The 11,832-nt window shown below is 57.0% G+C and overlaps 1 protein-coding gene across 1 annotated transcript in view; it reads right to left on the reverse strand.

Moving 5' to 3' along the window:
• Positions 1 to 10,008, reverse strand: part of BSN (bassoon presynaptic cytomatrix protein) — a 40,641-nt gene extending 30,633 nt beyond the window's left edge. Inside the window, 3 exon segments of the mRNA XM_070358957.1 lie at positions 7,340 to 7,748; positions 9,803 to 9,876; positions 9,979 to 10,008. Coding sequence (XP_070215058.1) covers positions 7,340 to 7,748; positions 9,803 to 9,876; positions 9,979 to 10,008 — 513 coding nt within the window.
• Between the last annotated feature and the right edge of the window lie 1,824 nt (positions 10,009 to 11,832).

Raw genomic sequence — 11,832 nt, forward strand, 5'->3', positions numbered from 1 at the left:
TTCCCAGTTACATGAGCCAATATTATCTTCCTCTCAAAATCCAAATATAAATCAGAGCATGTCACTTACAGGCTCAAAGCCCTCTAGTGGACTCCCCCCTCACTTACCATGGGAACTCTCTTCTGTAATCCAGGAGTGCCCCCATCTACTCCAGCCTATGCCTCTCTCTGTCCCTCTCTCCTGCCCTCTCACCTCAGGCATGTTGGTCTCCTCTTCTACCAAGAGATCCTTTGCGCTCTCTTCCATAACCAGGCCTTTCACTCACCCTTTCCTCAGCCCCGGAGCCAGCTACCTGCACATGTCTCAGCCAGGATCACTTCCCCATCAGGGCCCTTCCTGGCCATATGATTGAAAATCCCTCCGAAGTACTCTGTAGCTAACCACCCAGTTTGTCTTCATGGTACTTGTTCTTTCCCAAAGCGTATGCTACTTTATTCCTCTGGGTGTCTCCTTGCCCTGCCCATGAGCTCTTATTGAGGTGGTCCAGGGACAGTGCATAGTACCGGGCACAGAGCAGAGCTTACGCCACAGAGTCTTGCTGGGGGATGAAGCCTGATAACCTATCAATAGGGGCATGGCTCTTACAAGGCTACAGCCATGAGACTGGAGAGTCAGCACCCCATGGTGTGGAAGGAGCTCCTCCTTCTCAACCTGAGCCAAGGCAGAGGACAAGTCTGCTCATCCATGGTTGCAACTAGAGTCTGAATGCACCACAGTAGCCTAGTTGCCAGGGAAAGTTCAGTCTGGTCCCTGGGGCAGAAAGCCCCTTCTGCCCATCCTCAGTAGGTACCACTGGCCCTGCTCTCTGCCTTGAGGTCACAAGGCTGTACGGCTGCCACTGTGGCTGACTTGGAGTTTGGGAGCCTGGGCTTGGCTGTCTTGCCATGAAACCAAGAGTAGCATCTGAGACAGGGGAGAAACATGCACTTTGGTGAGTACCCCATGGCGCCCTGCATCATGCAGGGCATGTTTTGCAGGCATTCTTTCATTTTGTCTTCACAGTAGAGAAAAACCAAGGTCTAATATGATTTAGCCTCTGGCTCTTGCGGTTACCCAGCTAGGAAGTGATGCTGCTGGAGAGACTGGCCCTGCCAGCCCTGCCCAGCTCCTGAGCTGCAGCCTGGAGCCCAGTGCCTTTCATATGTCTACCTCTTCTTCAGGCCACTGAGCCTCATGCAAGTCAAGTGAGAGGTCTAGAAGCTGCCCTCGAGAAACTCAAAGACCAAGCCCAGCTCTGGAAACCATAAGATTAGTCATGCCATAGCACTGGGTGTGAACTGCCCCGCCCCAAGCCGGGAACTGTGAACTCATCTAAGCGCTTTGAAGACCCAAGGCAGCTCTGTATACTTTTGGACGGAGAAAGTCACAGAGAAGACAATGTGTGTCCTTGGGACTCAGCCCCAAGACTCCTTTAAAGAAGTCATATTTGGTAGGGGTGTCAGGATTCATTTTTGTCCAAAGTAGGAGCTTGCAGAGGCGAGCTGTTTGGGCTAACCCTCAAAGAAACCCAGGAGATGATCACCCTCCTGAGCAGGATGCCAAGGCCCTGGCCCAGGGCGGAAGCCACAGACTCAGCTCCTGAGGTGAGTACACTGCTCACACCCAAGGTTCTGTCTGTGAAGCATGCCCTGAGGTGGGATTTCCGGAGAAGAGGAATCTGGGAGGTGAGACCCTTTGATTCTGAGACTTCAGGGAGACCCTGTTTTGGGTCCCGGATCAACAAGGGGTCAACAAGGGCCTGTGCTAAAACTGCACTTAACACAAGAAGCTCCCCTTATCCAGCCCCCGGCACCCAGGCTGTCACAGGCGTCTCACCCAAAATAGAACCTCGCCAAGAAACGGCTAAAACGCCCCTCAGTGAGTCATCTCCCAGATGGGCGCAACTATTTCTATCTAGCATCTTCCAGACGGCGAGGAGCCTGCACTGTGCCCTCTCCCAGCCCCTCCCAGGCCCAGGCCTGGGCCGAGAGGACCAGCACACAGGCCTCCTGGGGAGGATGCTGGCTGAGCAAATCTCTGAATCCATAAGACTCCCCTCTCTGGCTCCCCCGTGGACCCCTGGGAGCCTGCTGGGAGGGGGTCATCCTCAGCCTCTTCCTCCCTACTCCAAGATCCTTATCCCACGTTAGGGACATGTGGGTGGCCCACTGGTTGGGCAGGGAGATGGCTGTGCATCACCAGCCCACCTAGGCTATGGATCCATGACCAGGCCTGGGGCAGGTCCCCAGACTCCGGGACCAACCACAGAGAGAGTCTTCCTTGGCTGGACCGTGTCTGTGGCTCCTGGGCACCCTCCTAGCCTACTGCCCACTAGAATCAGAGGGCAGGCCTTCCATCAGTGTGACAGAGGACCTCTTTTAGAGCCTTGTTATCAGATAACTCCGTAAGCCTAACTTGGCACTCGGCTGGGAGATGTGCCAGTCACAGACCTCCTGTCCCAAGACCCAGAGGTGGAGCTAAGGGGACCTCCCAGGGCTCCAGCTACCAGGTAGATGGCTCTGCCAGGTGGTGGCTGATCCTTCTTGAAAGCGAGGGGCCCATCCTGCCATCTCAGAGGCGCAGAGGCCCCTGGACCCCGCCCAGTGGGGGCCTGAGCAGCAGTGGGGGTGGGGAGGCTCAGGGCGGTGTGCTGGTCTGGAGGCAGGGAAGCAGAGGCTCTAGGAAAGTGGCTTCCAGCAGGGAGGCAGTGCCTGTGGTGTAGGAGCCAGCTCGAGGGTGAGCACAGCAAGCCCCGTGGGCTCTGAAGGGAGGTCCTCCCCGGGAGAGCCTTCTCAGCTGCTCCCTTCCTCGCACCGTTCAGTGCACAACAGGGCAATGGAAGTGATGCCATCCTCCAGGAGCCGGAGGCTGGGGGCTCTGGGAACCGCACGTCTGCGTGGCCTCTCCCTCCATGGGGCTCCGGGGCAGGAAGGGGAGTGGGGACACCTTTCGGGACGGGTTTCTCTATCTTTCCCACAGGGACGCTGGTGGCACTGCACCTGCCGCCCTGTGTCTCAGCCCCAGAGGGTAGAATCCAGCCTTGCATGTGGTTATTTGGCCCCAAAGAAGGCTGCCCAGGGTGGGGCCTGTGGCGCTGTCACCTCCAGGGCTGCCGGGAAGCTCTGGGCCCCCAGCAGTAATGGGTGCTCCTGCAGCATCCCCTTCCACGGCGCCATCAGCAAGGAGGAAGGAGGGTGGCACACGTCACGTGGCCCACCTTCCTGCGGAGAGCAGCCGCTTGCCTCGGAGCCCAGCCCTCCCAGGGAGAGCAGGCAGGCTGCGTGTCGGATCACTGCACTGACATCATACCTGATGCTGCATTCACGCCTTTTTCCATTTTGGTACAAGCTGAAACATCACAGAAGCGGGTTATAAATGAGCCCTCCCTGCTGGTGCCAAGTCCAGAGGCTCCTGGGAGGGCCCCACTGGCCAGTATGATGCCATGCCCTTCCGGGCTGTGAGTCATGGGCCAGGCCGCGACTGGAGGCATGCAGCCCACTGTGGGCCAGGGACGGGGGCAGGACTGTGTGCTCACACTGCCCACGGCATCAACACGTCACCTGCCTCATCCAGCATCCGACTGTCTCAAGTCTGCCACTAAACTGATTCCCCTGTCAACTGGTTGACCTCAGGCCTAGAGGTGGGCACCACAGGGTCCCACAGGACAGGGCACGTTGGCCCAGAGCCTGTTCAGCCAGGCCTGGCCCACAGGGGAGGTCCGTGCCAATGTCATTGGGTCAGGACCCTGAGAAAGGTCCTCGGAACCTGCCTAGCATCCGAGGCCAGGATTTGGGTAGTGGAGGCTGAACCCAATTGCTGCTTGGTGCTGGAAGGCCTCACTAGCCTGAAGCTCCATGAAAGGGAGAGAGTTTATACCTTGCTGGTCCTTCCCCACCTCCCAAGAGCCCTCAACTCCCCCGGTCCTACACCAGATGGCCCCCCTCCCTCCCAGGCCTATCTTCTCTGCGCTATATATTCATTCTCAGATAATTTTACAGCCTCCTCTCATAGCTAAAGTTAGGTGTGCCACGCCTGATGGCCGCAGCAGTGAAAAACCCCCTCTCCTGCACAGCAGCCTCATCGGTCTGCCCCAGTGACTCTAGCCTCCACCTCGCAGTGATCCAAGCAAGACAACCGAGAGGCCCAGCTCCTGGGACCAGGGCTGGTAGGGCTAGCTGCCCAGGGCTGGCTGAAGCTTCAGGGCATTTCCCTATTGACTCAGAGATGGTTTGGGTCAAAGTGGCTACTGCCAAGCAAACCCACCCAGAAGGGACAAAGGCCACCTAGAGGTCCTTTCACATCCCCTCTGCTTGGAGGTGGAACAGGGAGGGCTAGGCCCAGGAAGAGAGGAAGACACCTTAGCCGCTCCGCAGCCCACCGCTGATCCATGTCCTTCTAACACCTGCTCCTCTTTCCTCACGGCCTGGGCGGGTGGCAAGGTGACCAGGAAGGAACGGAGGGAACGGGGCAAGGCTGGAGGCTGCGGCAGAGGGATCCAGGCTGCACTCACAGCACCACCCCCAGGCCATCTGGTGGCCCGGCCCTCGCCGCCGGAAAGAGTGGGATGCAGTCAGGAGAGGAAGAGGCTTGTGGCCACTGCGTCTCTCCCTCCCTTCTCCACACCACCCACCCTGGGTACATACCTAAGCCCAAGGTTTGCCAGGGGGGTGGGGGTGGGGTGATGGCACAGTAGCTTGATCTCAACAACATCTAGACCTTGGAACAGGTGAAGAAAGACCGTGATCATGTTTCCATAGTTTTCTTAGAGGGGGCTTGTGAGTGATTCTGACTAGAGCAAGGGGGTGGAAGGCACACGGGTTCCTGGACCTGGAGGAGTGGGGAGGAGGTGGCAGCCCTGCTGTACCCACAGGGGCAGAGGGTGGGCGCCCCTGGGTGCAGGCTGCAGCATCATTTCAGGTGGTGCTCCAGGAGAATTCTGCTGATTGGAGTGAGACGCAGGCGTGCAGTCAACCCTGCCTCCGCACAGCACTCATTCCCGTGGTGCTGTTCCTGGAGTGAGGACGGACTCCTCTGGAGGAGTTCCAAGCCAGCATGCGTTGCTGGGGCAGCTCCGAGCGGGGCAAGGAGACCCCTGATGGGGCTGACAGACAGGGCACGGCTCATCCTCTCCAGGAGTGGCTCCCACCCCGACCTCACTGTTCCCCTCTACTTGCTGGCCCACGGCCACACCTGTCTGCTTCGCCCAGCTATCAGAACAGGTGTCTCTGTCCTGGAGGAGAAAGGGGTGGCAGACCTGAATACAGAGTCACTGAAGAGCAGAGAGGCGGGCTAACAGGGTGGAGCAGGCTTGGGGCATCAGCAAAGCCACCGAGGCTGGCACCCACAGCCTGCTTCTCCCTGAGAGAAATGCAATCTTCGGGAGGTTATGGTGCTTGTGTAGGAACCCACATCCAGGGAGAGAACAGCCTTCCTGTCTTGTCCCCATCACTGGGCACTGGATAGGCTTAAATGTGAACACCTCTGGGCTCCTGGTCAGTGCGTCCTCACTGGGAGGGTCTCCTGGGGCTGGCGAGAAACATTCGGACCCTGTCAGGTGAGCACCTGGAGAATGGTCAGCATTTCCCAAACTGGGTTCCATAACCGCAGCCATGAAAGCAGGTCTGGGGAAGGCGGCCAGTGACAGCCCTGTCTCGGAGCTCCTGCCTGGACGTGCCATGAAGGGCCTGGCCCGGAGGCCTGCTCTTCCTCTGCAGTAAGTTGGGGGCCCCTTTCCTCCTGGACCAGAGCCTCGGCTCCTCCAGGCACAATGAGACAGATGGACCGAGTGTCGCCAGGCCCTCCCACTCTGCTGTTTTTCCAGGCACAGCCCAAGGCTGGCTCCCCTCCCTGCTCACCGAAGGTCCTCGGTGTAGGGGAAAGGCTGGGAGGCCCACCGTGGAACTGGTGCTGCATGTGTGGCTCTCCCTTGATCTCCGCCCACCACACCCAGCGTCATTCAGGTCCTGCTGCTCTATGAGCCTCTCCAGAGGCTGGATCCCAGGGGGCAGGGCCAGCATAAGGCGGCGGGGGGTGGGGTGGGGAGATTCCCGCAGTGGCCTCTCATCCCTGCCTGCCAAACCCCCTGCTCCTGCGAGGCTGGGTGCTTCTGGCTTCTCGGCAGCAGGATCACAGGTGAGCTTCCCTGGCCTTCATCACAGTGCTCTAGATACTACGGAGCAACACTTACCTAACTGATCAGCGCAGGGACGGGCTGTTTCTAATCACAGATGTAATAATCACGAGTGTGCACGCCTCCGCAGGAAGCCCCCACACTCCAGGAGCGACTCCAAACGCACTGAGTCATCATCCTACACCGGCAGCTCCTTCCTCGGAATCTCACACTTACCTCTCGCAAACCACACGTCCCACACCCACAGCACCTCATGTCACAAATAGACCCCGACCTGTGAACGATTCTCACTCAGCCCTCCCCCACCCACGTGATCCAAACGGCTCCTGCTGCTGCTAATCCCAGCTGCAGCCACAGCCACGCAGTCACCATGCTCCAACCAGCCCAAGAGCAGAGCTCTGGGGGGACAATCGGAGACTTCCGGGGGTTACTGCAGCAGGGAGGGAGGGAGCCACTCATTTCAGAGGCACGGGCCCCAGCCCAGCTAGTAAACTGGAGCACCTGGCCTCCAGGGCACCTAAGAGAGGCTCCTGGGCTTGGATGAGCACTCCACAGCAATTCAAAGCATCCCAACACAGCCAGGGTAGGGCTGGGGACCCTGGGTCCTCTAGGGCAGAAAGGAGGCCAATCTCATGGAAATGGCCTTCCAGTGGCCTCGGAGTGAGGGTAGGACACTGTCACCATGTGAATCCTGGCTCCTCACCGGCGAAGGGGAGCTGCTCTGCCCCCTCAGGCCCCAGCTAACCGGAAGGGGACACAGAGGAGGCTCTTCCCAAAGCCCAGTCCCCTGCCTCCCTTAACACCTGCTCCCCTCCCCTGGTCCCCTCTCCAGGACCCACTGGAGGGAGGCTGGCCAGGGGTCAGGGAGATTTGCCTCTCTTTGGGTCCTGAGGCTGCTCATGACCCTCTCCAAGTGTGCACCCATGGGAAAAGCTATCCGTAAGGCTCTCTTTGGCCTCCCTAGGGCATTTTTCCAGGTCGGACTTGGAGCAGATAGGAAAGCACCTTCTACACAGGACTGAGCCCAAGCTTTCAGGAGGCGCAGTAATCAGCTCCTCTGGAGATCTGGGACCAGGACTTGCTCTCTACTTCCACACCTGGGAGCCAGAATCCCAGCCCAGGGAAGACGCAGGGGCTGACGGCCAAGGGAAATGACCAGGAAGAGAAAGGGAACCAGGGGAGGCCTGGGAAGGCAGGTGGGGTGGGGGGAGCCGGCGCAGAGGTGATTACCTGGGTGAGGTGAGGGTTGGGGTTGAACCCACACTGGTTGCAGACCTTGTTGTGACACTGGGTACAGGTGTTGAAGTTCGGCTGGCTGGGGGTTGACGTGAGGTCCGAGGTCTTACATATGGGACACAGCGTGCTGCTGGGAAGGGGGGCGATCTGGGGGACGGAGTAGGGTGATGTGGGGGTGCTGCCTCTGTCTGGTGACACAGAGGGGGACCGCCCTGATCTCTGCGTCCTGCTGTCTACCTGCAGCGTCCTGCGGGGGCCGTCGGCCTCTTGGCCTGCAGGGCCCTGTGCCCTCGTCTCCCGGGGGCTCTCACGGCCGGGAGTGGTAGCAGAAGGCTGCTTCGGGGTTGGGGAAGCTGCTCTCTGGCTACCCAGGGGCTCCTTGGGGTCCAGTCTCCGGGGAACACTGAAATGACATTGAAAATGACAAGGTTAGAGAAGTTGCTTGCAGAGGTCTCCACCAACCCAGGTGGCTGCCAGCCGGTGCCATTAGCACAGCCCTCCACCAGCCCAGTGCTAACTGTGCTCCATGCTGAGCCCTGACAAGTGTCCCCACCTGAGCCGTCAGCACCAGGCCATGTGGTCGGCTCAGGAATGTTCCCTTCATTCCCTGAAATGCAGAGTCTGATTCAGTAGGTCTGCGGTATAGTCTGTATTTTTACGATCTCTAAGGTGATGCCTTTACTATGGTCTGCAGACCACACTTTGAGAACCAAGGTTCTAAACTATATATGAATAACACCTAGACTGATTTTAACATTTCTGACTCTTAGACTGCACACCAAATTACATCAATATCTGTGAGGGCAGGACCCTGGCATTAGTATTTTTTCCCTCCCTAGGTGATTTCAACATGCAGCTAGTTTAGATCAACTGCTCTGGCAGGTCTGTTACTTTCTGGCTTGTCTGCTTCAGAGGCCCATATTGGGCAGCTGGAGGTAAGCAGGGGAGGCCCTCGAAGGCCCAGCTAATGCCACCTCCAGCAGGGACAATGGAGCCTTCCTTCTGGTGGTCTTCCAGAATGTCTAATGCCAGACCAAGTCCATCAAGATGGGTGATGTGTTTGTTACTTTTCTGCTACTGTAAGAAAGGACAGGGCCAGAGCTCTAGGATCCAGGCCTTGAGGAACCATTGAGGGGAGTTCAATATGCCTGACCCCCACCTCCATCCGACATGGCCCAGCTGCAGCAGAGGCATCAGAGCTGAGTAGAAGGCAAACCATGAGGCTAAACTCAATGCCCCACATTCCTTCGTTTGACCCCCCTCCCAGTTTTCCAGTTTGAAGAAAGCCACGTACAAAAAGCCAAAGGCAAGGCTTCACACTGCTTCCATGACATTTTATACTTGCTTCAGTGTGTATTCATTTGGGTGGATGCTGGAACCTAGGCAACAGGGCAGCCTGGCTGAAAGTCACTGCGGAGGCCTGGCCACAGCCGCCTGCGGAGCATCCTGGCCTGGCCCCTTCGGCCCCTGTGCCCCCAGTCCTTGTAGGGTCTGACTAACAGAAGGAGACTCTAAGTCTGCTGCCCTTATGTGAACGCCATCTGCTTGCCAAAAAGATTCAGGAGCCCACTGGTAGGCTGTCTCAGGTAAAGCCATTTTAGAGGGGAACCGCAGAGCCCGCCGGGAGATCCACTCCAAGACACTCTATGGTCCTTCCTCCCTTCCAAGGGACTGCCAGGGAGGAGACACACCCTCGGTCTAATAAAGACTCTTCCAGGAAAAAGAAAAAGGACACTGTTAACTGTCTGTCAGCCAACACAGCACACATCCACCCATCCAGTCTCACAGACTGGCCACTTCGGATGGCCAGAGCCTGAGTCTAGCCCTCTGGAAGTCACCTTTGCCGCCAGCTGTGAGGCCCATTGCAGTGTGGTGGCTGGTGGTGGCTGCAGCCATCTCTAGGCCCAAAGGGCTCCAGGGCCTTTCAGTAGACTAATTTCTAGGTGTCATAAAGAAATAACCCCACTTGGTTAAATGCATCGTTTCATATCTTACTTAAATTACTTGGGGCTGCAAGCTCATCAGAAGCTATGGAGAGCCCTTTATAATATGCAAAGGGACCAGAACCCTGTTTCCAGGCTGGGCAAGGTCCGTGGTTTCTTCTGAGAAAGTAAGCAATTTCTACTGTGTTTGTTTTGCATGCTGTGTGACACGCAGTCTTTTGTGTACACAGTGACTTTTTAATTCAATGTTGCGTCAAAATGCAGTCTTTCTGGGGACACTGTATGTGACCATCAGGGATCCAAATTCAGGTTAACTTTCAACTCAGCTGTGGTGGCAGTGAACAAACAAGCAATGCCCTCTGCACCCAGCAGAGCCTGTGTGGCGAGGCTGGTGCCCCCTGCACACAGGCCCGATGTGTGTCCACACACCATGTGGTGGCTGCAACTGACGCCCGGCAATCGCGACACACACCCGTGGACCCTTAACTCTCCTGTCTCCTGGACGACTCCTCACACCTTCTCCTTGATCTCCAGGCCGCCAGCCACCTCCCTCTGCTCACTGCCACTGACAGACTGTCCACAATCTTGCTGGGAAAGTGGGAGCGGCTGGAGGGGAATTTGTACAACTAAGGCCTCTTGACGACTGTCCCTATGTTTGCCAGTCTCCTGCTCCCAAGGCCCACTTCTCACCTTCATAAATTCTCCCCTCTCCTTCATCATCCTTGCTTACCTCTCTACTCAGATGATTTTAATGTCCATACAAAGATGCTTCTCCCATCTTGAAAAAGAAAAAGGAAATCTGGCCCACTTTCCCCTTCAGCTACTGCCTCATTTCTCTGCTTCTCTTACAGCAAAACTCCCTGAAAGAGTGGCCTCCACTCATGGCCTCCAGCCCCACTCCTCCCTTCCTCTCAACCAGGCCACCTGGCTTCGCCCATCCTTCCACAGAAGTCTCTCAGGTCATAGTCATTGGTGACCTCCACGGCATCAAATCCAAAAGTCGCTTCTAGGTTCCTCCTCTCACCTGATCATCCCCTGACCCGACAGCGCTGAGGCCTCCCTCTCTCCCGAAAGAAATTCTCAGCTTCCTCTGGGAACACCACCCTCTGCCAGGCGGCTTCCTCCCTCCTGGTCATGCTGTTCTGAGCTCTTCTGCAGGTGCTTCCTCGTCTCCCAAACCCAGAATCCCACTTCCAACATTGCAGGGACTCAGCCTTTGTGCACACGAGGCTTTCCAAGCCCACAGCTGCCTGAGGCTCAAGGCTTTATCTCCTACTCCCCACTGGTAACTGCAAATGTGTGTCTGGCCCAGACCCCTCCCCTGAACTCCCCTCTCCTCTCCCTGCCGACCCCATGTCTTCACCGAGATGTCTTACAGACACCTCGAACGTGACATGCCCAAACTGAGGCCCCCATCTGCCCACATACGTGCTCCTCCCCATTTTCCCCTTGGAGACTCTGACTCCTTCTCCTCTCAGGCCTTATCAGTCATCAGTAAATCTTGGGCTTCAGTGTCTGGACATCCCGCTGCCTCCTCGCTCCACCTAGTTCAAGTTGCGGTGCCCTCTGTTCTCCAGTTTTGCACAAGCTGGGCTGCTCCCTCTTGCCCGTCTACGGTCTTCTCTGTGCGGCAGCTGGGATAATCCTTTATACACATGAATCAAACTGCTTCCCTTGTTTGCTTAAACCCTCCTTTCCCTCCCACAGGAAGAGCCAAAGGCTTTATAATGGCCCGTGAGGTCCCGTGAGGTTCGGGCCCTTTCCCTCCAGCCTCCTACTCTCTCTCTCGCCCTGGGTCTGCTGCCCTTCCGCCAGGCCCGCTCCTGTCTCTGGATGTTGGCACCTGCTGGCACTTGCACGCACACTCAAGGGAGTGCATGTAGATACAAACACCCAGAGACAGGAGCGGGACCGGCAGAAGGGGAGCAGACACAGGGAGAGTCTTGGCTCTGGTGGCATTGTTGTTGGGACACTTTTGCGGACCAACCTATTAAAAAACGCAGCTTCCGGATTTCCCTGGCCATCCAGGGGTTAAGACTTCACCTTCCTGTGCCGGGGGTGTGGGTTCAATTCCTGGTGAAGGAGGCCAAAAAACCAAAATATAAAACAGAAGCAATACTGTAACAAATTCAAGCCCATTCTTTACCGTCTGAGCCACCAGGGAAGCCCAAGAATACTGGAGTGGGTAGCCTTTCCCTTCTCCAGGCGATCTTTTCGACCCAGAAATCGAACTGGGGTCTCCTGCATTGCAGGCAGATTCTTTACCAGCTGAGCTACCAGGGAGGCCCTAACAAATTCAATAAAGACTTTAAAACTGGTCCATCTAAAAAAAAAAAATGCAGCTTCCGTCCCTCCGGCCTCTCTGTGCTCCAGGGCACTGAGACCTCCTGACTCATCATTGCTGCACCCGTGCACCCTCTGTGGTCCTGGCAAGACCTCTGGGCTTCCTCCACAGCGTTGCCCCAGAACTCAGCACTCACTGGATGCTCATACGTGTCTCCTGGGTGGATGGACTGCACTCATATCACGACTCAGAACAGTAAA

The sequence above is a fragment of the Bos mutus genome, chromosome 22, assembly GCF_027580195.1.
Source record: "Bos mutus isolate GX-2022 chromosome 22, NWIPB_WYAK_1.1, whole genome shotgun sequence".
Lineage (NCBI taxonomy): Eukaryota > Metazoa > Chordata > Mammalia > Artiodactyla > Bovidae > Bos > Bos mutus.